The sequence below is a fragment of the Cygnus olor genome, chromosome 7 (genome assembly GCF_009769625.2).
Source record: "Cygnus olor isolate bCygOlo1 chromosome 7, bCygOlo1.pri.v2, whole genome shotgun sequence".
In the NCBI taxonomy this organism is placed as follows: domain Eukaryota; kingdom Metazoa; phylum Chordata; class Aves; order Anseriformes; family Anatidae; genus Cygnus; species Cygnus olor.
In genome coordinates, this window is record NC_049175.1 from 23,490,931 (window position 1) to 23,515,884 (window position 24,954).

The following is a 24,954-nucleotide window of genomic DNA, read 5'->3' on the forward strand; positions in this document are numbered from 1 at the left end:
AGCCACACAAGCGCCTCTCCACAGAGCCCCGCAGGTGGTGACCCCGCATTCCTCAGCCCGAGGGCTGACCGGAGAGAAAGCAAATATTGGCTCTGCCGGGGGCCTCCCCAGCACACGCTGCCCGAGAAAAGGGGCTGGAGGGGCGGAAAGGTCCCCAGCCCTGGCAGGGATGCACAAACCCGGCTCTTTGCCGGGGTGGCACGAGGTCCCCGGACCTGGTGTGACCCGGACCAGGAGCTGTGCCCGGGGGGCACAAAGCTCTGGACATCAGGCACTTTGCCACCCTGGTGGTGACAGCGCCGTGGTGAGCGGCAGCGTGTCCCCGCGATGCGGAGCTGCCTCCAGCGTGACACCGATCCCAGCTACAGCACGGGCGGCAATCAGGGAGGAATTAAAGGATAATTAATGCCACTCCACATGGAAAATTGCTCTCGTCAAACAAACCCGATATCATTTTTTTTGATGAGCTGACAAATTGGGTTGATAAGTAGCGACTGCGCTGACATGATATACCGAGACTTCTGCAAGTCATTTTACTCTTGCCTGAAGGATATTGCCATGAAAACATTAATATTCTGCAAAATCAGTGTAGCATCTCTGACAACATGATTCACTGGTAGACTTCACGGGGAAATTGTGGCGGTGGCATCGCTGGCGGGGTGCTGGGGGGCTCTGCTCCTGCCCCACCATAATTCCTGGGTGGTAAAACTGATTTTTGCCAACGCTTTGGCTGCTCCTCGCCTCCGTTTCTTGCACCGTGTGAGCGATGCAGCTGGGGAAGGAGCCACCTGCAGCGACACGGAGTGGGATATTGCAGCTCGGTTTGGAAGGAAAGGCGTGCTGACAGGCGAAGGGAGCGGGGGCTGGGGCTGCCGGCGGGACACGGGTCCCACAGAGCAGCTGGGGGCACGCAGCTCCGCCGAAACACCTGCGCTGGCAAACAGCCGCACGCGAGGGCTCGCATCTGGGAAAAAAATGTAGGTCACGGCTACGAGACCACGAACGGCGTCTGGGGACGTGGTTACACCGAAAAGGACTTAGCAGCCAGCTCACAGCCCGCTCCGGGACGCAGGGTCCCAGCGCTGCAGCTTAGGGGGTGAGGATGAGCAGAGCAGGGCTGGGGGTCGCCGTGTGGGAGGGCTCCCCCGAAAGGTGCTCCTGCCTCAGGGCCCACGGGATAGGGACTGGGAAATTAGAAAGTGCTCGGAGAGGAAGTGCAAGGTAATTGGAGGTGTGGAAAACCTGCCTCCCAGTGACAAGAATTAAAGTGCTCGGCCTATTTAGTGTGTGCGAGAGGAGGTGAGGAGGGGATTTGATCACCGCCTCTGCATACCTGCATGGGGAGAAGCCTGATTGTAGACACCTCATTAATTTTTTTTCTTTTTTAACGGAAGATAAAGAGAAAAAGCATAAAATTGTTCGGTAGCTGGAGGCTGAAAGCAGACAAATTCAGACTAGAAATAAACTTGGCTTTTTCACCGCTGTTAACCGTTGAAGACTCAGCAGGGAAGAGGTGGACGTGATGTCCTCTGAAGCTGCAAAGGAGACCGTGCTGCTTTCCCCAGTGGTCAAAATGGGAAGGGACAGCCTTGGAGCGGGTCCCCAGGGAGAGCTCTGTGCCTGGGCTGCGTGGGCAGGGGCATCCCAGCGGCTGAATGTCCCCTTCCCTGGGTGACACAGGGGCGCGTAGCCCCGGGTGACTTGGTGGCTGCGTGCTCTGGGGCTGGGGTCCCGCTGTAGCTGGGAGCCTGCCCCTGGAGAATTGTCACCCCGGGGTCCTCTGGGGACAGCGTGTGCAGAACGAGGGGTGCAAAGCGGGGGGCTCCCAGCGTCATGGGTGCAGCCCTGCCTGCGTGCTCACAGCCTGCTGACCGCTGATCCTCTGCCTGTAGGAATTTCTTTGCATGCGAATCTTTTTCCGCGAATCTTTGTGCTCCGTCCTTGCAGCCTTTGGGTCTTGTGCCTTTTTTTTTTTTTTTCTTTTTTCCCCCTCCAGCCTCTCCAACAAAGACACCTATTCTCCCCTCGCGCCCCCGGGGATTTACACAGAAAGCTCACCCTCAACACGGCGAAAGAAAGGCCGGGAGAGGAAGCTCGCACAAAATGCGGTGTGTGGCTCTTTGTCTGCCCTTTGTAACGCCGCTGCACAATGCGCTGCCCCGGCCACCCACCAGACCCCAGGCACCCAAGGTGCCCCCTCGGCGGGGCAGACACCCGCTCCTGCCCTCCGTACGGGACTTTGGGATTCTCCCCTGCACCACCCAGGGCACAGCCCCATCCTTTGTGCTCGGGAGAGGGGAATTTGGCAGGGAAAGCCCTGCCATGTTCCAGCCGCCCCCCCCCCCCCGAGGCTGAGTGCTGGGGGGGGTCCTCCCATGAGGGGCTTCCATCATCCCGCTCTGACGGCTTTTAACATGCTAATGACCCTCTGCAGGGCAGGAGCAGCTCTGTGTAAAACCCATGTTCAGCCGTTGGTCATGGACATTTGCTCGGAGACACGTTGTTAAATATTTATCCAACCCGCCTCCCCCCCCACCCAGTGCAACACGCATTAACAATAGCGACCGCCCCGGCCCCTTCCCCCTCGCCGGGGACATGTGGCTCCCAGCCCATGACAGCTAACGTTATCGTTTGTACCTGTGAATTATTGATAAGGGATAAGATAAGGGATAAGAAAAAATAACGAGGGGCAGGGGCTGTTTGCAGTGCAAATCCTCCTCCCGCTGCAAAACGAGCAGCGGGACCCCTTCCCTGCTGTTGTGCATGCCTTCATGCATGGCAGCCCCTCTCCCTGCACGGGTCCTGTCCCCTCTCGGTGACCTGCACCCTCCCCGTGCCCCCTGCTGCCTCCGGGGAAGGCATCGCCCGGCCCCGCAGAGGGGGTTTTGCAGGGGGAGCTTTCCAGCTGGCGAGGCTCGGGGGGGGCTCAGGAGATCTCGGGGCTGGAGGAGGGAGAGTGGTGCCCGGATTTGTGGCCGCCGATGCACGCTGTCCCCAATCTGTCCCTGGATAAAGGGGGATGAGGCTGCTGATCCCCTGGAAAGCAGCGGTGTGGGCTGCAGCCCTGGGAGGGATGGATTCTGTGCTGGCTCAGCGCTGGGGGCTGAGCAGAGGGGCTTGGTGTGGCTGTCCCCAAGGTGCAGAGGGGACAGTTTGTCCCGGAGAGCTGCTCGGCCAGCCCTGCCGTGTCTGGGCTTCGGCTGCCTTGTGTGAGGCGCTGGGATGCTGCTCGCGGGGCTGCAGATGGCTTGGGGGGGGGTCTCGTTGTAGCTGGTGTGGGCAGGCAGATTAAAACCGGGGTGCCTTTCTAAGCCAGTCCAAAGCCTGGCTTTGATGCACTTAGACCCTCAATCCCGCCCTGTTTAGCAGAGAGCTGGGGCATTAGCGTGCGCAGCCTGGCCCGGTTTGGGGTCGCAGATCTGCATCCCTCGGTTGGGAGTGCCAGGGACAGGCAGGGGCGCTGCTGGCAGCTGCAGCAGGGAAGGGATGAGTGCAGCCCAGCGGGTGGCTGACGCTGGCACTGAAGCCATGGGAGCGCGAGCGGTCGCCTCTCCCCACTGCCCTTCATGCTCCCCGACTTGCCCCTGGTGTGCCACAAAGGCAGGCCAGGCCCCTCAGACATCAACTTTGAAGTGTGAATTTCAAACGCCCTGCGAGTTTGCGGGCAATTACCCGGTGCTGTTCCCTGCCTTCGCTCCCAGCCCTCTCTCTTGCAAGCCTCCTGCTCTCTGCTCTGGTTTTAGGGGAAGAGCCCGGCCCCGGAGCAGCCACGGGCCGTGCCGGGCTGCGTAGTGCTGCTCCTGTGTGCAGAAGGGGAGATGCTGCAGCCCTTCAGCATCCCACGGCCCCCAGCTCCATCCCCGCTGGGTTCTCCAGCTGAGCAGGGGAGACCAAACCCAGCTGTTCTCTGGCCAGAGGGGTTCAGTGGGTGCAATGGGGACCTCCAGGTGCCCATCGGGGTGGCTGGGGCACTGTGGGGTGCTCGCGTGTGTGGCTGGGGCTGTGCAGGGGCCGGCCCCATCCCTGCGTGCTGTGCAAGGCAGAGGCAGGCGGTGTGTGTGAAATGGGCTTCACACGACATCAAATGCACCACATTGGGGTGGAAATTGCCTCTCCGAGCATCTGAGCAGCTCCCCGCTATCTCCTCGTGCCTGTCCGTGGTGCTGGCTGGGCTGATAATGCATAAAATACCCGTTCCCCTCCAAGCTGCGGTGGCTGGGACCTCATCTCTGGGCTCACAGACAATTTGCATTAATGCTTACCTAACCAGCTCGGGGCTCCCTGGCATCCCCTCTGCCTTTACTGCCATGATCGTGCCGAGGGCTTTTGCTCAGGGGCTCAGAGTTTCTGGGCTGCAGCCTTTGTGCTCCACGAATCCCAAACCCTAATAAAAAGCTCAGCCAGAAGAAAGGGCCCTTCTCCCGATTCACATGAAGCCATGTCCCAGATCCCTTCCTGGCCGGCAAGCTGCATTGTTCCCTGGCAGGATTTCAGTGGGAGAGCCGGCTAATTTGCAGTATTTTACATACCTAATATGTTGTCAGAAATGCTTTTAAATCCCTATAATATTTAATTAGGAGGTGGCTTTCGGCATATTAGGCGGGAACGGGTCCGTCTAATTAGCTACTGGTGATTTCATACCCGGGAACGTAATTACGCTAGGTACAAGCTGGAGGCAAGCTCCCACGTAGGCACTGGTCCTGTTTGGGAGCTGCTTGGGGGTGCACAGCGGGGTTGCCCTGGCTGCTGTGGGCAACCTGGGGACAGGCGAGGTGCTGCAGTGTGCCAGGATCAGGCCGTGGCAGGATCAGGCCGTGCTCCCTCGCAGCTTGGGGCTGCTGCTGCTTCCCGCCAGGCTCTGACACCTTCTTGAGACGTGCTTGTCTCCAAACCCTGGTATTTTTAATCTTGGAATCCGACAAAATGTGAATCATCCAAGATATGTAGGAGCGGGCAGAGTCCTTGGCAGACTGGGGTGTATTTTTAGCCCACATGCATTGGAATTTGACTGTTTCTTAGGGGAAAAAAAAAAAAAAAGGTTTTCAGCTCTGAGCACCCAGCTCTGCCCCCTAGGGATCCCTGGTACCTGCTCTGCATTGCACTGCCCAGCCTGAAAATAAAGGGGCTGCGACCCCTGCCCCATGCACTCCTCCAGGAGCTGGGGGATGCCGGAATGGGACCGTGCCTGGAACCAGGACCTGGCTGCTGGCCCGGGCAAGCAACACGCAGGGCGGGTGCCGCTGTCCCAAGGCTGCACGGGGACGGTTCCCATGTGTGTGAGCACCGCCTGCCGTGCATCCCGTGGTGCCAGCCCCGCAGCCTGCCACCGATGCCCCTCATCTCTCTCTTGGCAGCTGCCAGAACTGCCTGCCTGGGCATCCTCCCTCTGCAGGGTATGCGGCCAGGACCCCGCCGCTCGGGGACTTCATCCCCGCTTTAATCCTGGCGGTTGGGAGCCGGGGAGCCGATAATGATGCAGGAGTGTTAATGTCAGCAGGAAACCAGCTTCAATCAGAACTGTTAAAAATAAACCCGCCAGGCCCACTCTGTCAGGGGTAATCAGCCTCGGCGCCTCCTCTCCCTGGGTCCTAGAGCCACGGGCAGAGAGCCACCGGCGTGCCAAGGAGACCGGGGGCAACGCGCTGGGTGCTGGTGGCAATACCTGCACACACAGCCCGGGCCAGCAGCACACACAGGGCTTTGGGGAGCGGTGCAGCCCCGTGAGCACACCTCTCTGGTGCTAGGTCCCATCCTGCGCACCCCGGTCCCCTTCTCTCAGCTGGAACCTGCACTGCAATCCCCGCTTGAGCTGTTTGAAATGCGGCCAGGGATGCGTAACGTGGCAGGGATGGGCACGGAGGAGGAGCGGTAGCAGTGTGCGTGCTTTTTTCTCTGGGACCCCCTGTGAGCTGCGTGCTCTGGCACAGCGCAGGTGATGGCAGCGAGCTGCTCAGCCTCTGTGAAACGCCTGCAGTTGTAGCGACCTCCTGGGGAACGCACAGCCTCCGCTTGTCAGCTTCTTGTGGGGCTGTCAGAGCAAACTGGACGCACGGATAACCTGGACCCCAGCCATCCAGGCGCGTCTGCGAGGCTGTGCCCCACCTCGGAGCCAGCCGCGGGCTCTTGGGGTGCCCGGACCTGACGTGAGATGCGTTCGGAGCAGAGACGGGCCACGCATCGCTAACCTCAAAGCTAACTAACCCCATGGCAGCTTACAGAGGGACAGGGGCTGCTGCATCGCTTTGAGGCTGACGGGCTGTGCGAGACCCCCAGGCACCCGTGAGCTGCATGCAGGGGGCTCAGTGTCTTGCAGGGTGCTGCGGCTGTGCCCGCTGCTGCTCCACGTGTGGGGATGAGGGGAGAGGCACTGGGAGCACCCAGGCGTGCTCCTGGCACCTCGTTTGTTTCCCCAAAACAAGGAGGAGGGGTTGAACGCAGGAGGATGTTCGTGGGTGGGAATGTTTGGTGGCCGGAGGGCTGCAGCTGCACTGCCTGCAGCAGGCAGAGGCTTTCGTGGTGTTTCAGTGCCAGGGGCTTCACGGAGCGCTCCTCCGTGGGAGCCAGCACGGCTCCTGTCCCCGTCCCCTCTGGCACGGCCACCACCGGGTGCTGCCCCCCCAGACCCACCTGGGAGCAGTGCCAGCGGGGTGAGGGCATTGCCTCTCCCCTCACACCCTCTCCTGTCAGGGCTGTTCCCTCCCAGCGCTGTGTGAAATCTCTTTTTCCAGCTGCTGAGCAGGATCTGAGCTGTCCCGCTGACAACGTCCCCTGACTGCCAACTCGCAGGGCATCTCACCGCGTAACTCCAGCTGGGTCTCGTGGAGTTCAGCGTCGGTTCCAGAGCATCCTGCAGGGCAGAGGAAGTTTGCTTCAGCCCGTGCCGGAGCTGGGAGCAGGGTTTGGAGCTGCCATCCCATCCCGGGAGCTGCGGGGTGCGAGCCCCTGGGCAACCTCGCACCTCTCCTGGCCAGGCTGGGACAGCCGGGACAGGATTCTCGGCTTGGCTCAGCCTCATTCACACCTCGGAGGAATCCAGGAGGGTCGGCAGGGCCGGCTTCACACTTATTAGCAATTAAAAGCCTCAGAGGCTGGGAGTCAATTAGCTCTGAGCTCAGCAAACCTCAGGACAAGCCCGCTAATGAGAGGTGCAGCCAGCTCCCCGCAGCGCCGGGGCTGGCTGGGCAGGAGAGCTATTTGCTTTTTCATTTGCACTTTGGAGGAGCGTTGCTGCATGGAGTCGGGGTGTCTCTGCTGCCGTGAGCTGGTGGCAGACAGTGCACGCTGTGTGCCGGAGGATGCGAGTTCCCCATCCCGCAGGGCTGGAGCCCGGCATTGCTCGTGGCATGGCACAGCACTGGCACCCAGCAGGGTCCAGATGGCCTCGGTGCACGGGGTCATGACGGGGCGAGGAGGGACTGACCCCGTGCTGACCACCGCAGGGCTGTGCGGGTGCTTCAGCTGCTGCCCGAGCCCCTCTCGGCCCCTTGGCAGCGACGGAGGTCACGCTGTGCATGCTGCTGCTGCCCGCTTGCTCGCAGGTAGAGCCTCGTGTGACCCAGCAGCGGGCGATGCAAACGTGAAATGTGGTGCTCCGGGGCGGCAGGCTGCAGGGAAAGTGGGCACTGGGGGAGCTGGAAGAAAACCACACCTTTGTGGAGATTTTTGCAGGGGGTTCCTGCTTCTAGAGGACAAGACAGAAGCAAAAGCGTGGAAGGAGGGAGGAGAACAAGCTTGCAGGGTGCAAGGGACGTGGAGGTGGTGAAAAGCCCTCATATATCCATCCGTCTGCTGGAGCCCGGGCAGTCTCAGCCACGCAGCAGGTCCCTCTGCGGGCAGCGGTGCTGGGGCAGGCGCTGTCACTCCCTCGAGTTGTTTTGGTGCGCCAGGGAGCGGCTGGCGATGCCTGGGCCTGGCGTCCGCTCCCCTTCCCGCAGCTAACGAGGTTGCTGGAACAAAGGGACAGCGTGGGGAGGGGGCGGCGACAGGCACGAGGGGTTTGCAGCTTGTTATTTCACTTGTGTTTCCATTAGAGCTGCCGCTTTTAACTTGTTTCCCTCTCTGAAGAGGCTCCAGGGTGGGTGGCAGATGCTTTATTCCCCCTCCGCCTCCCGCCCACCCTCCCCTCTTTTCCTCGGCCAGCTCCTCCTGTTACCACAATATCCCTCCCCGCCGAGCGGAGCCCCGTGGCTCTGGACGCGCAGCGCAGCCCACGCGGGACCTGCTCTTGCCCGTGCTCTGCCCGGCTGTCCGAGCGACACAGCTCTCCGGCTGCAACGGGTTGTGCAGCACCTGCGTCCCCCCGGAGGGCAGGCGGTGGGGCTGGGGGCAGCGTGTGCTCCGTGAGCCTCTCAGGGCAGCAGAGCAGCGGGAGGCTTTGCACCTTCACCCCATTGCTCCCCGTCTGCAGCGTGCACCTTCACCCCGTGCCACGTCTAAATTAGAATTTCTTGATCAGGCTTATGTGGCTGAGGTGTGTGGTTTGGGGTACGTAATGTGATGTTTAGCAGCGCGTTGCCTTGCTCTGGCAAAGGATTGTTTGGTCTCTCTCCCTCTCTCTCTCTATATATATGGGTCTGGCAAGAATGAGCTCAGATCTGCTGCTTTCCCTGGTGCTGAGGTACAAAGAAACACCGCTGCAAAGAGCCCCAGGCGGGGATGGGGCAGCTCCCCTAAGGGAAATGTCTATCTGCAGTTGGCTGGACCTCGTTGGCCGTGACCTAGCGCCCCATCCTGCCCGCTGACTTGTGCCATCCTCCCGTCCCTTTGCAAGGACTGTCCCACAGCCCAGATCTGCCTGGCTCCTGGGGCAGTGGGACCAGGTCCGGGCCCTGTGTTGGGGTGCAGGGATCACCCCCAGAGGCGGTGCGGGAGCAGGTGATGGAAGTGACACCATGCGCCCTGTCCCCGGTGCCCCTCCGGCTGCACGGGTCGGGCGGCAGTCTCTCTGGCTGCAGGTCACGGTCTCCCCAGCGCGCCGCGAGCTGCAGCACCGGGAGCCAGGAGGATAATGAGATCTTAATAGTCCAATTATATCCCATCGATTTACTCAGCACATAATTGTTGGCGGCTGGGGCCTCCTGATGAAGCGCTCGCTCCGGCTGCCAGTGGGGCCGGCTCGCGGGAGGGCTGTGCCGCGGCGCAGAGGCTGGATGCTCCTCGCAGCAGCCAGCTGCTCGCCCTTGAACCGCGGCAGGAGCAGCCCCTGGGACCCCAGCAGGGGCAGGGACAGGCAGAGATTGGAGCGGGGACCCTGCTGCGGCTGGGCGGGGGAGTGCCAGCATCGGGGTGACCCCGGGTTCGCTGTCCCTCCGCAGTCATTCCTGGGGGACTGTGCTTCTCCTCCCTCGCCCTGGTTGGTGGCAGCAGGCTCCCGGTGACCTCAGGGGTGGCACTTCGAGGCAGGGACGATGCAGGAGGGCGGTCTGCCCCGTCCCCCTCGGCCAGCATGGCAGCTGGGCTGGCGGAGCCCATTAAAAATCGAACAGCCTGACGTAATGCTCACACTGCGGGAGCGCGAGCCTGAGGTGGGGCCAGGGGTGGGTGGCACGGTGGGCAAAACACTGCCTCGGTCCCCCAGCTCCCTGCTAGTGCAGCTGCAGGACATCTGTCCCCAGCAGCAGCAGCTCCTCGGGGGGCCGGGACACCTCTCCTCGGGCACCGCATCCTCGCAGCATCACAGGCTCACCGTTACCTCGAGTAAATTGTGGAGCAGGGACATGCTGTCTGTCCCTCTGCCCTGGGAAAAACAGCTTGTGTGGGGACACCGCATTGCTTAATAGCGCCATGGCCCTCGCTTGACTCCTCCGGCAAGGTCTCACCCAGCACAGCACCCCACCACAGGGTGGGGACCCCCCCAGTATTTACCCCGCTCGCCCCGGCGGATGCTGCCAAGCCGGGCTGCACGCTGCAGGGAGCTGCAGCACGGGGAGCACCGTGTCGGGGGCTGCCAGGCCCTGCCAGCACGCTTGGCAGGCGGCGGGGGGCTCGGAGGACACGGGGCCGGCACCACTAGGAAGCGATTACCTCCCCGCTGCGCCCGGCCCTAATCCCCTCGCGGCGCACGGGGAGCCAGCTCTCCAAACAAGGCTCAATCAGGTTAAAGTGTGAAGTCGGGATTAGCCGGGAGAATGGGAGCGTGGTGACAGCCCCGGCCTCCCCGCCTGGCCGCTGCGGCCCCCTCCCGCCCGCCGGGCTCTGGCGGCGGAGATTAAGGCTGCCGGGGTTTGTTTGCCTGAGTGGGCTCCCCACTGGGAAGTGATGTCGAACAGTTTTTGCTCGGGCGCCCCGCTAAGCGCCGGGCAGGGCGGCACGCTGGGGGGTTGGCTCCGCTGCCGAGCCCCTGCCAGCCCCGAGGGGGCCGTGCCCCCCGCCTGGCACCGCGCCGGGGCTCCCGGCTCGTGCCCCCCTGCCCTGCTGTGAGGGCACCGCCTGCTCCGCGGCACGTCCTCGTGTCGCACCGGCCAGCACCGTGCACGCATTATCCCCGTCGCGTTTTGGGGGATGAAATCCAAGTAGGTGAGTCTCCAAAATCCCGACCTGCTGCATCAGGTGCTTAAACACCGATGTCCTGCGTGCTACCTGTCAGCACCTGGCCCAGGAGCCTGGCTGTAAGGTGCCGGGAGACAGGGAAGTGAAGCACGAACCCTCCCCATCTCACAGCCGTGGGCTGGGGATGGTGGCTGCTAATTAGCAGGCATCTGCTGGGCCAGAAAGCCCTCCAGGAGGTGAGAGCGGGGACAGAAGGTGTCTGCGATGGGGCTGGGCCAAGAAGGGGTGGAAATGTTCCTGGGGAGCAAGCGGGGGGCCTGCTTTGCAGACGGGCTGCGGAGAGCCTGAGCCACACTGTGCCCGCTGAGCGTAGGAGGTGCGAGCTTCCCGGTTCGGGTGAGCGGGTGGCTGCAGCCCCCCCGGAGGGCTCACCCAGGCTGTGGGCAGTGCAGGCATTTGACTCTGCCCTCTGGCACTCACAGGAGAGAGGCTGCACAGCCCCACAGCCTGCTCACCCCTCCTCATCCTCCCCCTTTACGCCCCCAGGACTATCAGAGCCCTCTGCGCCTTCACCGTGTAGGGAGCTGCGTGGTCCCCGTGCCAAGGGGACGGAGGAGCTGTGGATGGGCCGGCTGCTTGGGCATCTTCTGGGTTCAGCAACCAGGAGCTCCTGAACTTGAGGTCTTAGAAAAAAACCTAGAAGCAAAACCAGAAAGGACAGACAGGGTGTTAGGAGGGGTGCGAGGTGGCGCTGGCACAGCCGCCGAGGGTGCGGGGAGCCGTGCGGCGGAGCGAGGAGAAGCCGTGCCATCTGCTGTTTCCTCGGCGCCAAAGTGTAAAGCAAACATAGCTGGGAGCGACGAAACACCAGGAGGGAAGGGGCCGGGCCTTGTTCTAACGCCGGGGACTGAGGATCCCGCAGGCAAAGCATGTGTTTGTCCTGTTGTCGTCAGCTGGGTAACCGTGCCGGCAGCGTGCGCGTGGCACCGGGGCCTTGCTGAAACCCTCGCATCCAGCGTCTGTCCCTCTTGGCTTCAGTACCCCGAACGGCAGCACCTCATCGGTGCCTGCCACGAAAAGCTGTGAAGGGGAGAAGCCTCGCGGAGTAAGTTTTGCAACCTTCTCGCCGCATTTGCCTCGCGAGCTGGAAGTGAGCAGCTTGCAGGCAGACGCCGGGATTCGCTCCCCGGGCACGCCGGGGCTGCCGTGTGCTGCGAGTGGAGAAACACGAGCGAGGTTTCGGCCTCCTGCCCCAAAGGACGCTGAAGCAGGGCTCTGGGAGCAGGCAGTGCAGGTGTCTGCTGAGCTGAGGGGCTCCTGGACCCCGGGGAGGCAGAGGGAATGGCAGCATGGGGCACAAATTTACTCCCCAGTGTCCAGGTCCCCATTGCCTGCTGTGGCTATGGACCCTGAGGTTGGGGTGGGCTGAGCTGGTGCCCCCAGAGCCCACTTTGCAGTGAGGTTTTTGGCCATCACGCTTGTTAAAAGCCAGCCTGGATGCAGGCAGGGCATCCAATCCCCTGGTGCGCAGAGCGGGTGATTGCACGGACGGTGATAAATTAATGACCTGATTATTGGTGCCCTCTGAAGCGCGGGGCAGGCTCCATGGGAATGCCCGTTGGAGCCACCGAGTGTAATTACCGGTTAATCACCAGGGACCTGTAATTATAGCAGTCACAGGGTATTTAAGTGCTGAGGGTTTTCCCGGAGCTGTGCCCTGCTGCTCTGCTCATTGGAGCCAGGGGACGCCAGTGCCAGGGAGCCCCAGCCACATGCAGGCCCCCTGGATGGAGCCAGGGTCACCTCGGCATGGTCAGTGGGGCTGCAGGTCCCTGGGGGCCAAATTATGGCTGTGCAGAGCCCCTTGGGCATCCCTGGATGCCATGACCCCACCTGGGGACACACTGATCCCGCGCGGCATCGTGTCGTGCAGGCACTGCTCATTTCCCTTCCTGCCTCTTTCTCCCGCAGGGACCTGAGCGAGAACTTCATCCAGGCCATCCCCAGGAAAGCTTTCCGCGGGGCCACCGACCTCAAGAACCTGTGAGTGGCAGCAGGGCCGGGCGCGGGCTGGCTCGGAGGAGTTTGGGGTCGGCTGGGCAGCGGGCAGTACGGGGAGCCAGCCGGCAGCCCTGCGCTGTCCCAGCAACGCTCCTGCTGCTTTCTCCCGTAGGCAACTGGACAAGAACCAGATCAGCTGCATCGAGGACGGTGCTTTCCGTGCCCTGCGGGGCCTGGAGGTCCTGTAAGTGGCCAGGGGCCAGCTGCAGTCCCTAGCCCATACGCCCTCCCTCGCCTCTCCATCCATCCACCCCAAAGTGGGGAGTGGGTGGGTGCTGCTGCTCCCAGGGGGTTGGTGCCGCCTGGACCATCTCACGCTCCCCTTTACGACCTGGCCGCCCTGACCTGCCCCCCCCCCCGCCTTCCTGCAGGACCCTGAACAACAACAACATCACTTCCATCCCCGTGTCCAGCTTCAATCACATGCCCAAGCTGCGGACCTTGTGAGTGTGGGGGCCGTGGGGGCGGGAGGTGACGGAGGGGTTGGAGGGGACACCCCTGCCACCCTCCAAGCGAGGTGGCCTTGGCAACCTGGGGAGATGCCCTCGGGTTCCCCATGACTGCTTCCGCACCCTCTCCGTGTGCCAGTGGCATTTGGGTTGGGGAAACTGGGGCCACCAGAGCTCGGGGTGGTGGGCAGGGGGCATCCCACAGCCGCTGACCCCCCGTCTGCCCGCAGCCGCCTGCACTCCAACCACCTCTTCTGCGACTGCCACCTGGCCTGGCTGTCGCAGTGGCTCCGCCAGCGCCCCACCATCGGGCTCTTCACCCAGTGCGCGGCTCCGGCCCAGCTCCGCGGCCTCAACGTGGCCGAGATCCAGAAGAATGAGTTCAGCTGCGCTGGTGAGGGGGTCGGGGAGGTGGCGGGCACCGGGGCGGGGACACGGACGGGGGGCACAAAGTCTGCCCCGTGGATTCAGCCCACCTCCGCTGCCTGGGCTCAGATGCGCGCCATGAGCTCCAGCCCTGGTGTGGGGACACCACGGGGACACCTGCACCCTGTCGCTGTGACACGGGGGTGTAAGTCCGTGCCCGCGGAGCTGCGTGCCTTTTGTATGGGGTTGGGGCACAGAGGGACCTTGTGCACCCGTAGCTCCGTGCCACCAGGGTCCCTTCCCGGGGCGGTGCCACCCTCCTGTCCCAGCCCTTTGCAATCCCCGTGCTGGCCGCTTCCCCGGCAGGACAAACGGAGGCGGCACGTGCCCAGCTCTGCAGCTTGTCCTCTGGCTCCTGCCCGGCCATGTGCACTTGCAGCAACGGCATCGTGGACTGTCGGGGCAAGGGGCTGACGGCCATCCCCGCCAACCTGCCTGAGACCATGACGGAGATGTGAGTGCGGGGCCGCGGCGGCGGGGACCCTGCAGTCACCGCCGGCACGGGGTGGCTCGAGGCGGGGGGACATGGGGACGAGTGCCCCTGTGGGGCAGCGGGCCTTGCCCTTCTCTCACACTGCCCAGGTTCATCTCTGGATTTAGCTGCATTAAAAATGTAAATAGAGAAATAATCTCCTTAGGGGAATCCAATTACGGCGCAAAGCCCCTGCTGGGATGTGAGGCATGCGAGGCAGCCGGTGCCCCCAGACCCAGGCTGCTGGGGGGAGGAGGTGCTGCCCCGGCCCCCAGTGCTGCCCTCTGTGCCCCCCACCAGTGTGGTCCCCCCGTGTCACACTCCCTGATGGAGAAAGCCCTGACCACAAGCTACAAGTTGTCCCCAGTGCTGCTCCGGTGGGGTGATTTATTGCAAGCCTGGGGTCTTGCAGCCCCCCCAGCTCATCCATGGGGTGCTGGGGCTCGGCCAGCCCCGCAGCCCTCACGTCTCCTCTTTTTTATTGCAGACGCCTGGAGCTCAACGGCATCAAGTCCATCCCCCCTGGCGCCTTCTCCCCCTACAAGAAGCTGCGGAGGATGTAAGCGTGCTCCCCGACTGCTCCAGCACCCCACACCCCTCAGGCCGCTGCTGGGAGGACCCCAGTGGGAGGACGGGGGCATGGGGTGAAAGAAAAATGGGGTGAGGCCGCCTTGTTCCTTTGGGTTTCAGAGACCTGAGCAACAACCAGATCTCGGAGATCGCCCCCGACGCCTTCCAGGGGCTGCGCTCGCTGAACTCGCTGTGAGTGCCCGCACGGGGGGCACGGGGCGCAGGGTGGAGGTGGCACCCCCGGGTGCTGCCCCGCGCTGCCCCCACCCGACCCCTCACACCCCCCTTTTCTCCAGGGTGCTGTACGGCAACAAGATCACGGACCTCCCCAAGGGCGTCTTCGGGGGACTTTTTGCCCTGCAGCTGCTGTAAGGCTCCGGTGGGATGCTCCGCGGGGACACTGGGGCCGTCAGTGCCATCGGCCGTGGCACCACACAGGGGTTCAGGGCTTGCCACATCCTCACCTCCTGCCTTCCCCGCCAGGCTCCTCAACGCCAACAAGATCAACTGCGTGCGGGCGGACGCCTTCCAGGACCTGCAGAACCTCTCGCTGCTCTCGCTCTACGACAACAAGATCCAGAGCCTGGCCAAGGGCACCTTCACCTCCCTGCGGGCCATCCAGACCCTGTGAGTGCCCGCACGGCTGCGGGGCGGCGTCCTGGGGGATGCCGCAGCGGGGTCCCCGTGTGGTGGCAGCAGGTGTCCCCCCCCCCCGGTGGCTGCTGGTCACCCGCTGCCCTCGGCGCAGGCACCTGGCCCAGAACCCCTTCGTCTGCGACTGCAACCTGAAGTGGCTGGCGGATTTCCTCCGCGCCAACCCCATCGAGACCAGCGGCGCCCGCTGCGCCAGCCCCCGGCGCCTGGCCAACAAGCGCATCGGGCAGATCAAGAGCAAGAAGTTTCGCTGCTCGGGTGAGAGCCGTCCTCGTCCCCCTCCTGCAGCCCTCCGTCCCCTGCCGTGCACTCGGTGGTGCTGACGTGCTTTTTCTTTCTGCAGCCAAGGAGCAGTATTTCATCCCAGGTAAGAGGCAGTGGTGCTCACGCAGGACCCTGAGGTCTGGCCCTGCGTTTCCCGTATTTTCCGGTTGCTGAGGTCTGGGTGCTGCGCTACCAAAAGCACTGGGTGCTGGGAGGGATTGCAGCCTCAACCATGCCGTTATCCCCATGGGCACAGATGGCTCCAGGTGCAGAAGGGCTCTGGCTGCAGCACCCCACATTCCCAGGACAAATGTCCCTGCAGATAACGTCCCCTGTGCACAACCCCCCCCCCCCCCCCACGTTGGGCACACAGGGGACCATAGGTGCACATTTCAGACTGGCTGGGGCGCGGGAGGACCAGAGCAGCACCCGGCTGGGTGCAGCCCCCAAGCCCCTGCCCTCGCGCAGGGACGGAGGACTACCAGCTCAACAGCGAGTGCAACAGCGACGTGGTCTGCCCCCCGAAGTGCCGCTGCGAGTCCGGCGTGGTCGAGTGCTCCAACCTGAAGCTCACCAAGATCCCGGAGCGCATCCCGCAGTCCACGGCCGAGCTGTAAGAGCCGCTGCCCTCCCCTCCCGCGGCCGCAGCCTCACCGGCGCCGGGTTTCGCTGAGGGTTCGGTTTGTGCCAGGCTCTTCGCAGCCATCTCCTGAGCTCTTTTCCCTGCTGCCCACCCCAGGCGCTTGAACAACAACGAAATCTCCGTCCTGGAGGCCACCGGTATCTTCAAGAAGCTTCCTCATCTGAAGAAAATGTGAGGATCAGGCAGGCACAGCCCTGCCGGGAGTGCCTGGGGGGTGGGAAGGTGCATGGGGTCCTGATGTCGGGGTGCGTAATTGGGGCACATCCCCCCCGAGGGACCCCCGCCATCATGGGGTGCTCGGTGGGACTCAAGGTGGCAGGGTTCGGGGTGCAGCCAGGGCAGAGCCCCCCTGTCCCAGCCTGCTGCTTCCTTCTCCCTGCAGCAACCTCAGCAACAACAAGGTGTCGGAGATCGAGGACGGGGCGTTCGAGGGGGCCGCGTCCGTCAGCGAGCTGCACCTCACCGTCAACCAGCTGGAGTCGGTGCGCAGCGGCATGTTCAGGGGCCTGGACGGGCTGAGGACCCTGTGAGTCTCCCTCCACCATGGGGACGGGGTTGTCCCTGCTCCTTCTGCCCCTGCCCATGCCACCAGCCCGGTGCTGTTGGCATCGCTGCGGGGCCAGCTCAGGAGCGCTGTATCCAGAGCTGGGGCTGGTGTCAACTACAGCCCTTGGGGGTGGGCAGAGGCTTCTCCAGCCACCCAGGTCCTGCCTGAGGTGTGCACAGCCCGGGCACGGTTATTAGGTGCCCTGATCCCCCCGCAGGATGCTGAGGAACAACCGCATCAGCTGCATCCACAACGACAGCTTCACGGGGCTGCGCAACGTGCGCCTGCTCTCGCTGTACGACAACCAGATCAGCACCATCGCGCCGGGCGCCTTCGACACGCTGCAGTCCCTCTCCACGCTGTACGTCGGGGGCCCCAGGGCGCTGACCCCACCCTGGGGGTGCTCGCAGACCACTTGGTGGGAGGTGGAGGCGGATGGGGGTCCTGGCCCTTCGGCTGTCCCTGTCGCACCAGGGGGTGCAGGAGGTGCAGCAGACCCGGGGGGGCTGTCCCAGGTCTCAGGTGGTGCCCCCCCGGTTCCCCCCCGTGTGCAGGAACCTGCTCGCCAACCCCTTCAACTGCAACTGCCAGCTGGCCTGGCTGGGGGACTGGCTGCGCAAGAGGAAGATCGTGACGGGGAACCCGCGGTGCCAAAACCCCGACTTCCTCCGGCAGATCCCGCTGCAGGACGTGGCCTTCCCCGACTTCAGGTGTGAGGAAGGTAACTCACATCCTCCCGTCCCAGCGCCGTCCCCGGTCCCGTGCCAGCCACCAGCACCCCACGGCGAGCTGGGGTCCCCCCGCCCCTTGGTGCCGTCCCCTAACGATGCCCCAGAGCTGGGCAGAGGGAGCGGGCAGGGAACGTGCGTGTCGAGAGAAAAGCCCCTTTTTAAAGAAAAATTAGAACAGCTTTTCAGCCCTCTAGAAAATATTTACAAACGAATCATCCCCCTCCAACTCGTCACAGCCCGAAGGGTTGCATCCTGCGCCTTGCCTGGAGGGGTTAGATAACGTACGGCCGTCCTGGGGCTGCTGCTTGCCCTTCTCTCTGCAGTCTCGGTGACTGCAATTTTGCCTGAAAATGGCAAAAATCCGAACAGCCTTGAGCTGTCTGTCCGCACCCATCCTGGTGGGGTGGCAGTTTGGGTGCAGGAGCAGGACTGCATGCACCCAGGTGCTGCACCCTTGCTTTGGGGCGAGGGGAGATGATGGGTGCGGGTGCTGCAGGTATAAGGCACCGAGCCCAGCCTCACGTGGTGCCTGCAGGGTGTCGCACCGTGCCCTGGTGACACTGTGGCTCCTCCTTGCCCTGTGCAGGTCAGGAGGAGACGAGCTGCATCCCGCGGCCCCAGTGCCCTCAGGAGTGCACCTGCCTCGACACCGTGGTCCGCTGCAGCAACAAGCACCTCAAGGCCCTGCCCAGGGGCATCCCCAAGAACGTCACGGAGCTGTGAGTGCCACATCGAGGGTCTCCCTTCCTCCTCCACCACTCTGCTGCAGGGTGTCTGGGGTCGGGGTGCACCCCTGTCCTGGCTGGGGGCAAAGGGACCGTGCCCAGGTGCTACCCCAGCACGGTGCTGAGCCCCTCTGCAGCCTCAGGGCCACCAAGGGTGGTGTGCAAGGGCTGCTGTCACAGCGCAGGGTCCCCAGCAGCCTGCCCCATGCACGGGCTGTGCACATGCATATGCATGACACCCCCTCACACCCCTGCTCTGTCTCGCATCCCCCTCCTCTCCCCGCATCCTCCTCTCTCGCACATGCCTTGCGAGTGGTTACGGCCGCCCACGCTCGTGGCGGGTGTGTAAAGGCGGCACATGTCTGCCTGCACACACACACTGCTGGGGAACTGCCCCCGGGGACCCGCACGTGGGGCCCGTGGGTGTGCGAATGCGTGTGCGTCCCGGATCCCCGGCAGCCAGGGAGGCCCTGGGATCCCCGTGGGTGCAGGGAGGGAGGTGATGCTGAGGGTGCTCCTGCAGCCCAAAGCCTGTGGGGGGGCTCCGTGCAGAAGTGGGAGGGCAGAGGGTGCTTCTCGGCCACCCCAAGGTGCTTCCCTTCTCCCTTCAGCTACCTGGATGGGAACCAGTTCACCCAGGTGCCGGGGCAGCTCTCCACCTTCAAGTACCTGCAGCTTGTGTAAGTAGCCAGGGGCAGGAGCCCCGGCAGCCGCTCCCTCTGCTGGGACCCGTGGGTGACAGCTCAGGCTGTCCCCGTGGTGTGACGCCCCCCATGAGGGAAGGGATGCGCACAGGGACCCCTGTGCTCTGCCCACCACACGGCTGGCTGGGAGCAGTGTCCCGGCACCCCATGGCCATCAGAGCCGTGCGGGTGGGTGGGCAGCCAGCGGGGACGAGGCAGGGCTGGCCCCAGCCCCTGGGCTCTGTGTTTTGCAGCGACCTGAGCAACAACAGGATCAGCTCCCTGAGCAACTCCTCCTTCACCAACATGAGCCAGCTCACCACCCTGTAAGTGCGCTCCAAGGGCTTGCAGCCTGCCCGAGTTGTGGGGGGATGTTCCTAGGGGACCCCAAAGACCAGGGGTGTCGGGGACACCAGGATCTCCCCTTTCACCTGGGTGAAGGGGTGGCTGAGCTGCCGGGGATGCCGGGGGGCAGGACGTGGGGTGGCTGGCGGGGGCGTGCAGCTTCTCGTGGTGCTCGCCGTGCTGTGTCGCCTCCTCCTTCCCTTGCGCAGGATCCTGAGCTACAACTCCCTGCAGTGCATCCCGCCGCTGGCCTTCGAGGGCCTGCGCTCCCTGCGGCTGCTGTAAGTGCCTGCCCCAGCCCTGCTCACCGCCCCGCGCTGCCCCCACGTCCCCATGTCACTCGCAGGGGACCCGGAGGCGCTGGGATCACGGGGCTCCCTGTTCTCCGCAGGTCTCTCCACGGCAATGACATCTCCAGCCTCCCCGAGGGCATCTTCGCAGATGTCACCTCCCTGTCCCACCTGTGAGTATCTCCTGCTCCAGGCAGAGGGCTGAACGCAGGTTTGGGAGACCTGCAAAAGCCACGGGGCTGCCTAGGGGCTGTGCTGCCTCCCCTTCCCTTTGGGCTGGTGCTGGGGGAAGTGTTTGCAGGGTGTACCAGTGCTGTGCCGGCCCTCCCTATGCTGAAAGCCCTGGTCCAGGTGTGCACGTGCCATAGCTGCTGTGCTGTGGTAATGTGTTTGCTGCTCTCTGTGCCAGTGGCTGGTCCTTCTCCTGGCCCCTGGGGCATTTTGGCTGCTCCTGCTGATGCTGAGAGCATCTCACCGTCTGGGATGCTCTCAGGAAGACCCCCTGCCCTCGCCATCCCTGCCCCTCGCTGCGAGCAGCAGGACTAGCAGCCCTCCGTCTCGCCATCCGCCGGCAGTGACAGCCCTGCACAGCCCCGGTGCTGCCGGCTCGTGCCGCTGCTGCCTCCTCAAGGCCTGGCACCTCTCCCGAGCACGGCGTGCGCCGTCCCCACTGCCTCGCGTCCGCCCGGCCTGTCTTACCCCAGTGCTTGCCCGTGCTGCAGCGGTGGGAGATTTTTTCCCTGCATTTTCCAGGGGTGGCAGATAAAGTGCCCTTCCCTGCAGTGGGATGGGGGCTCAGGGTGTTTTAGCACCAGGGCCGGGGACGTGGGCAGGAGGGGAGGCACCGCAGCCCTCAGGGCCCCCAGTTTTGCCCTTCCTTCCCCTGCAGAGCCATCGGGGCCAACCCCCTGTACTGCAGCTGCAACCTGCGCTGGCTTTCCAGCTGGGTCAAGACCGGGTACAAGGAGCCGGGCATCGCCCGCTGCGCCGGGCCCCCCGACATGGAAGGGAAGCTGCTGCTCACCACCCCCGCCAAGAAGTTTGAGTGCCAGGGTGAGCAGCGCCTGTGCTGTCTGTCTGTCTGTCTGTCTGTCCATCCACCTGTGCCCTCCGTGGGCGAGCCAGGCTGCCTCCTGCTCCGTGCACGGCAGCGATGCTCCGTGGGCATGAGGGACACCGGCACGTGGAGGATTTTATCAAATAGGGTTTCTTCTGTCCCCTTGCTGGTGGCAAGTCCCTGGTGACCAACGTGCACGTGGCCGTTCCCGCTGCCTCCCCGTGCTCACGGCCGCATCCCTGCTTCCTTCCCCGCAGGGCCCCCAGCCCTGAGCATCCAGGCCAAGTGCAACCCCTGCCTCTCCAGCCCCTGCCAGAACCAGGGCACCTGCCACAACGACCCGCTCGGATCCTACCGCTGCGCCTGCCCCGCCGGCTACAAGGTAGCGTGGCCCTGGGGTCCCCAGCTGGGGTGGACACGTCCCTGCACCGTGTGGGGTCACAACACGGGGGCTCTGCATGCCTGCAGCAGCCGGGGGGGGACAGGGCACGGTGCCACAGCCCTCTCCTCGCTCCCACCGCTCCCTCCATCCCCAGGGCAAGGACTGCGAGGTGCCTCTTGACGGCTGCTCCTCCAAACCCTGTGCCAACGGCGGCACCTGCCAGCCCCAGGAAGGGGAAGGAGGCGGGTTCAGGTGAGTGCTGCATGGGGACCCGTGAAATTTGGGTGTTGGGGCAGCAGCATGGAGCAGTGGCACCCCAGGGACATGCAAGGTGCTTCCTTTCTCTGGGACATCGCACTCGCCCGGGTCCTGGAGACCCGGCAGCTCTATCCCTCTGCTGGGCACTGTTTGCAGCCGTGGTACAGGGCAGGATGCGGCCCTGATCCAGCAGCCATGCCCCTGCCTAACCCTCGCTACCCCGAACGCTTCAGGCTTTTCTGGGAACTGGGGCACAATTAGCAGCCGAAAATAGACGCCGGGCTGCAGGCGGAGGAAGGCTGCGCAGCCTCGTGGCCTCCTGTGCTAAATGGCCTCTCTCAGCCCGTTGTCTTGGCAACTCAGCATCCTCGCCGAGCGCCCGGCCGGGCTGGGCTGTGCTGCTCCCCGGGCAGCTGCAGGGCAGGGGTGCGCGGGGCCCTGCTCCCCGGAGCCTCCGTGTGCACGTGTGCTCCGTGCCGAGGTTGTGTGCCGGTGTTTTTGGGGAGATTGCCCCCAAAATGCTGTTTTCTGCCTTGTAGGTGCCTGTGTGCAGTGGGTTTTGAGGGCCTGAGCTGCCACACCGTCAGTGACCCCTGCAAGGAGCACAGCTGTGAGAACGGGGGCTCCTGCGTGCCCGGGGCCACCAACTACACCTGCCTGTGCCCTGCCCGCTACACAGGTAACTGGCGTGGGAGCCAGCTGGCGCCACGGCCTCGCCATCCCATTACCAGGACGTGCCCGGTGTTTTTCTGGGGTCTAAAGCTGTCCCCCGGGGTCTGGAGCTGTGTGGGGACCCATCTGGGTACCCCCTGGCACCCCCTTTCTGCCCCACAGGGGATTTCTGCGAGCAGCCGCCGGATTTCTGCTCGGCTGAGCTCAGCCCCTGCCAGCACGGCTCCACGTGCATCTCCACCAGCCAGGGGCCCAGGTGAGCCCTGGCTCACAGCGGGGTTGTTTCTGGGGGGGCTGCAGCTTGCAAGGTGGTGGGGGGCCACCGGGGAGGGATGCTGGGGAGTCGCAGCGGGCTTGGGGCAGCTGTGATCCCCATCCTGCCCCAGGTGCGAGTGTGTGCCCGGCTATGTGGGGAGCAACTGCAGCGAGGACTTTGACGACTGCCAGGACCACCGGTGCCAGAACAATGCTCGCTGCGTGGACGAGGTGAACGGCTACTCCTGCCTCTGCACCGAGGGCTACAGGTACCGCCGGGGGGGCTAACGGGGGTGTCACCGTGCAGGAGGGACCAGTCCTGGCCACCACATCCAGCCATCCCTGCAGCGTACGAGGAGAGGCCATGCCCGTCCCCATGGTGTGGTCCCCGGGAGGGACCCCAGGGCAGGGCTTGGCATCTTCATGTCCTCCTGGCAGGGCAGGTGGGGACCCCAACATGGGTGGGTGCTGCCAGCATCCCGTGGGATGGGGGGTGACAGGGAGGGAGGTTTCCCAGCCCCGTGCCCAGCGCGCCCTCGGCCCCGCAGCGGGCAGCTGTGCGAGATGCCGCCCCGTGCCGCCGGCCCGCCCGGCCCCTGCGAGCGAGCCGAGTGCCAGAACGGGGCCACCTGCGTGGAGCGGGGCGCCCGCGCCCTCTGCCAGTGCCTGCCCGGCTTCGGCGGCCCCAAGTGCGAGAAGCTGCTGAGCGTCAACTTCGTGGACCGCGACACGTACCTGCAGTTCACCGACCTGCAGGACTGGCCCCGGGCCAACATCACCCTACAGGTGAGGGTGCGGGGCCATGCAGGGCGGCGGGGGGAAGCTATGGGGTGCGGGGTCCCACCTCTCCCACCCCCAGGTCTCCACGGCTGAGGGCAATGGCATCCTGCTGTACAACGGTGACAGCGACCACATGGCCGTGGAGCTGTACCAGGGCCACGTCAGGGTCAGCTACGACCCTGGCACCCACCCCAGCTCGGCCATATACAGGTACTGGCCGTCCCTGCTCCCCACGGCCCCGACCCCGTTGCGCGGGCACGGTGCCACACCGGTGGGACAGGGTGCGCCCCGGTGACACGGCCCTCCCTGCCAGCGCCGAGACCATCAACGACGGGCAGTTCCACACCGTGGAGCTGGTGACCTTCGACCAGATGGTGAACCTCTCCATCGACGGTGGCAGCCCCATGACCATGGACAACTCGGGCAAGCACTACACCCTAAACAGCGAGGCCCCGCTCTACGTGGGAGGTACGGGGTCAGCAGGGCAGTGGGGGTGGCAGGGGGTGGCCGGGCACACGGTGACGGCCCCGCTCTCCCCAGGGATGCCCGTGGACGTCAACTCGGCCGCCTTCCGCCTCTGGCAGCTCCTCAACGGCACCAGCTTCCACGGGTGCATCCGCAACCTCTACATCAACAACGAGCTGCAGGACTTCACCAAGACGCGGATGACGCCCGGCGTGGTGCCGGGCTGCGAGCCCTGCCGCAAGCTCTACTGCCTGCACGGCATCTGCCAGCCCGCCGGCACGCACGGCCCCGTCTGCCACTGCGAGCCCGGCTGGGACGGGCCCCACTGCGACCAGCCCCGCGGCGGCCCCTGCCAGGGGCACAAGTGAGTGCCCCCGCCCCGCCGGCTGCCCTACGGCACCGGTTCTGCCCCACCGCAAGTGGCCCAGCCATTGCCAGGCGGTGGCCGTGCCATGTCACACCCGCACCGTGCCACACCCGTGCCGGTGCCACCGTGCCGTGCGTGTCGGTGCTGTGCTGTGCCACGCAGCAGGCACCTGACGGCCGTGGGTGCCCGCAGGTGTGTGCACGGGCTGTGCCTGCCCCTCGACGCCCTCTCCTACAGCTGCCAGTGCCACCAGGGCTACCAGGGCGCCCTGTGCAACCAGCCGGCCGCGCCGCCCGACCCCTGCCGCCTCCTGCCCTGCCGCCACGGCCGCTGCCGCCTGGCCCCGGGTGGCCAACCCACCTGCGAGTGCCACAGTGGATACACTGGGGCCCTGTGCGACCAAGGTAGGTGGTGGGGCAGCGGGAGCCAAGGTGGCGGTGCCGGGGGGACCGCGCGCCCGGCTGAGTCCCGCTGTCCTGCAGAGCTCGAGTGCCGGGGGGAGCCGGTGCGGGACTACCACCAGGTGCAGCGGGGCTACGCCATCTGCCAGACCACGCGGCCGGTGGCCTGGGTGCAGTGCCGGGGTGCCTGCGGCGGTGACACCGGTGCCAGCTGCTGCACCGGGCTGCGGCCGCGGCGCCGAAAATACGCCTTTGAGTGCAGCAACGGCGCGACCTTCGTGGAGGAGGTGGAGAAGCCCAGCAAGTGTGGCTGCAGCCAGTGCCTGTGAGCGCCGGGGCACAGGGGCTGCTGCGGACACTGGGGGGGCAGCAGGGAGCCCCCGGCGCCAGGACCTTGCTTTACCCCGCAGCCCTGCGGCCACGGGCCAGGACGTTTCCGAAACCCCATCCATGTTTCTCGGAGGAGTCCGGCCAGCCTGGCGGGTCTGGAGGAGGGTAGATCTGTTGCATCTAGAGGGTTGGAAAAAAAAAGGGAAAAAAAAAGAAAAAAAAAAAACACAAACAAAACAAATGTGTAGATAGAGAATTTTTTAAGAACTGCAGCTACACATGTGTATCCGATGTGGGAGCTGTGCCTGGCTGCTCTGCCCCTATGCCTGCTCTCCCCTTGTCTCTGCCTTCTCCCCTGGCGAGGGGAGCACGTGTTCCCACTGCGTGTCCCCCCCCAAGCAGCCCAGTCCCTTGTGTCCAGATGGGGGCTTTCCAACACTTTGTGCTGGACCTGGTGCTGCAGAGCCTCGTGTGCCATGGCAAGCCAGGGCTGGCAGGGGGGGGCCGTGCACCGCAGCCAGCACCCCTGGGCCCCAGCACCCCTTCCTGCCATGGACCCACCATCGTGCAGCCAGCAGCGTGCCCAGCCCCGTGGCACTAGGGCTGGGGTGCTGGAGCCCAGGGCGCTCCAAATGACCC

General features: G+C 64.5%; 1 protein-coding gene across 1 annotated transcript in view; it reads left to right on the forward strand.

Moving 5' to 3' along the window:
- The window catches only part of SLIT1 (slit guidance ligand 1), a 43,945-nt gene extending 19,398 nt beyond the window's left edge, over positions 1 to 24,547 (forward strand). Inside the window, exons 5-37 of the mRNA XM_040564078.1 lie at positions 12,460 to 12,531; positions 12,662 to 12,733; positions 12,921 to 12,992; positions 13,229 to 13,392; positions 13,731 to 13,878; positions 14,384 to 14,455; positions 14,587 to 14,658; positions 14,763 to 14,834; positions 14,950 to 15,093; positions 15,215 to 15,378; positions 15,464 to 15,487; positions 15,853 to 15,997; positions 16,124 to 16,198; positions 16,410 to 16,553; positions 16,792 to 16,935; positions 17,129 to 17,295; positions 17,892 to 18,024; positions 18,642 to 18,710; positions 18,968 to 19,039; positions 19,268 to 19,339; positions 19,450 to 19,521; positions 20,238 to 20,401; positions 20,663 to 20,787; positions 20,942 to 21,039; positions 21,585 to 21,724; positions 21,880 to 21,973; positions 22,104 to 22,241; positions 22,521 to 22,758; positions 22,832 to 22,962; positions 23,066 to 23,220; positions 23,293 to 23,581; positions 23,777 to 23,988; positions 24,067 to 24,547. Coding sequence (XP_040420012.1) covers positions 12,460 to 12,531; positions 12,662 to 12,733; positions 12,921 to 12,992; positions 13,229 to 13,392; positions 13,731 to 13,878; positions 14,384 to 14,455; positions 14,587 to 14,658; positions 14,763 to 14,834; positions 14,950 to 15,093; positions 15,215 to 15,378; positions 15,464 to 15,487; positions 15,853 to 15,997; positions 16,124 to 16,198; positions 16,410 to 16,553; positions 16,792 to 16,935; positions 17,129 to 17,295; positions 17,892 to 18,024; positions 18,642 to 18,710; positions 18,968 to 19,039; positions 19,268 to 19,339; positions 19,450 to 19,521; positions 20,238 to 20,401; positions 20,663 to 20,787; positions 20,942 to 21,039; positions 21,585 to 21,724; positions 21,880 to 21,973; positions 22,104 to 22,241; positions 22,521 to 22,758; positions 22,832 to 22,962; positions 23,066 to 23,220; positions 23,293 to 23,581; positions 23,777 to 23,988; positions 24,067 to 24,314 — 4,201 coding nt within the window. The 3' untranslated portion in view covers positions 24,315 to 24,547. The remainder of the gene's footprint in view (positions 1 to 12,459; positions 12,532 to 12,661; positions 12,734 to 12,920; positions 12,993 to 13,228; positions 13,393 to 13,730; positions 13,879 to 14,383; positions 14,456 to 14,586; positions 14,659 to 14,762; positions 14,835 to 14,949; positions 15,094 to 15,214; positions 15,379 to 15,463; positions 15,488 to 15,852; positions 15,998 to 16,123; positions 16,199 to 16,409; positions 16,554 to 16,791; positions 16,936 to 17,128; positions 17,296 to 17,891; positions 18,025 to 18,641; positions 18,711 to 18,967; positions 19,040 to 19,267; positions 19,340 to 19,449; positions 19,522 to 20,237; positions 20,402 to 20,662; positions 20,788 to 20,941; positions 21,040 to 21,584; positions 21,725 to 21,879; positions 21,974 to 22,103; positions 22,242 to 22,520; positions 22,759 to 22,831; positions 22,963 to 23,065; positions 23,221 to 23,292; positions 23,582 to 23,776; positions 23,989 to 24,066) is intronic.
- Positions 24,548 to 24,954: the final 407 nt, after the last annotated feature.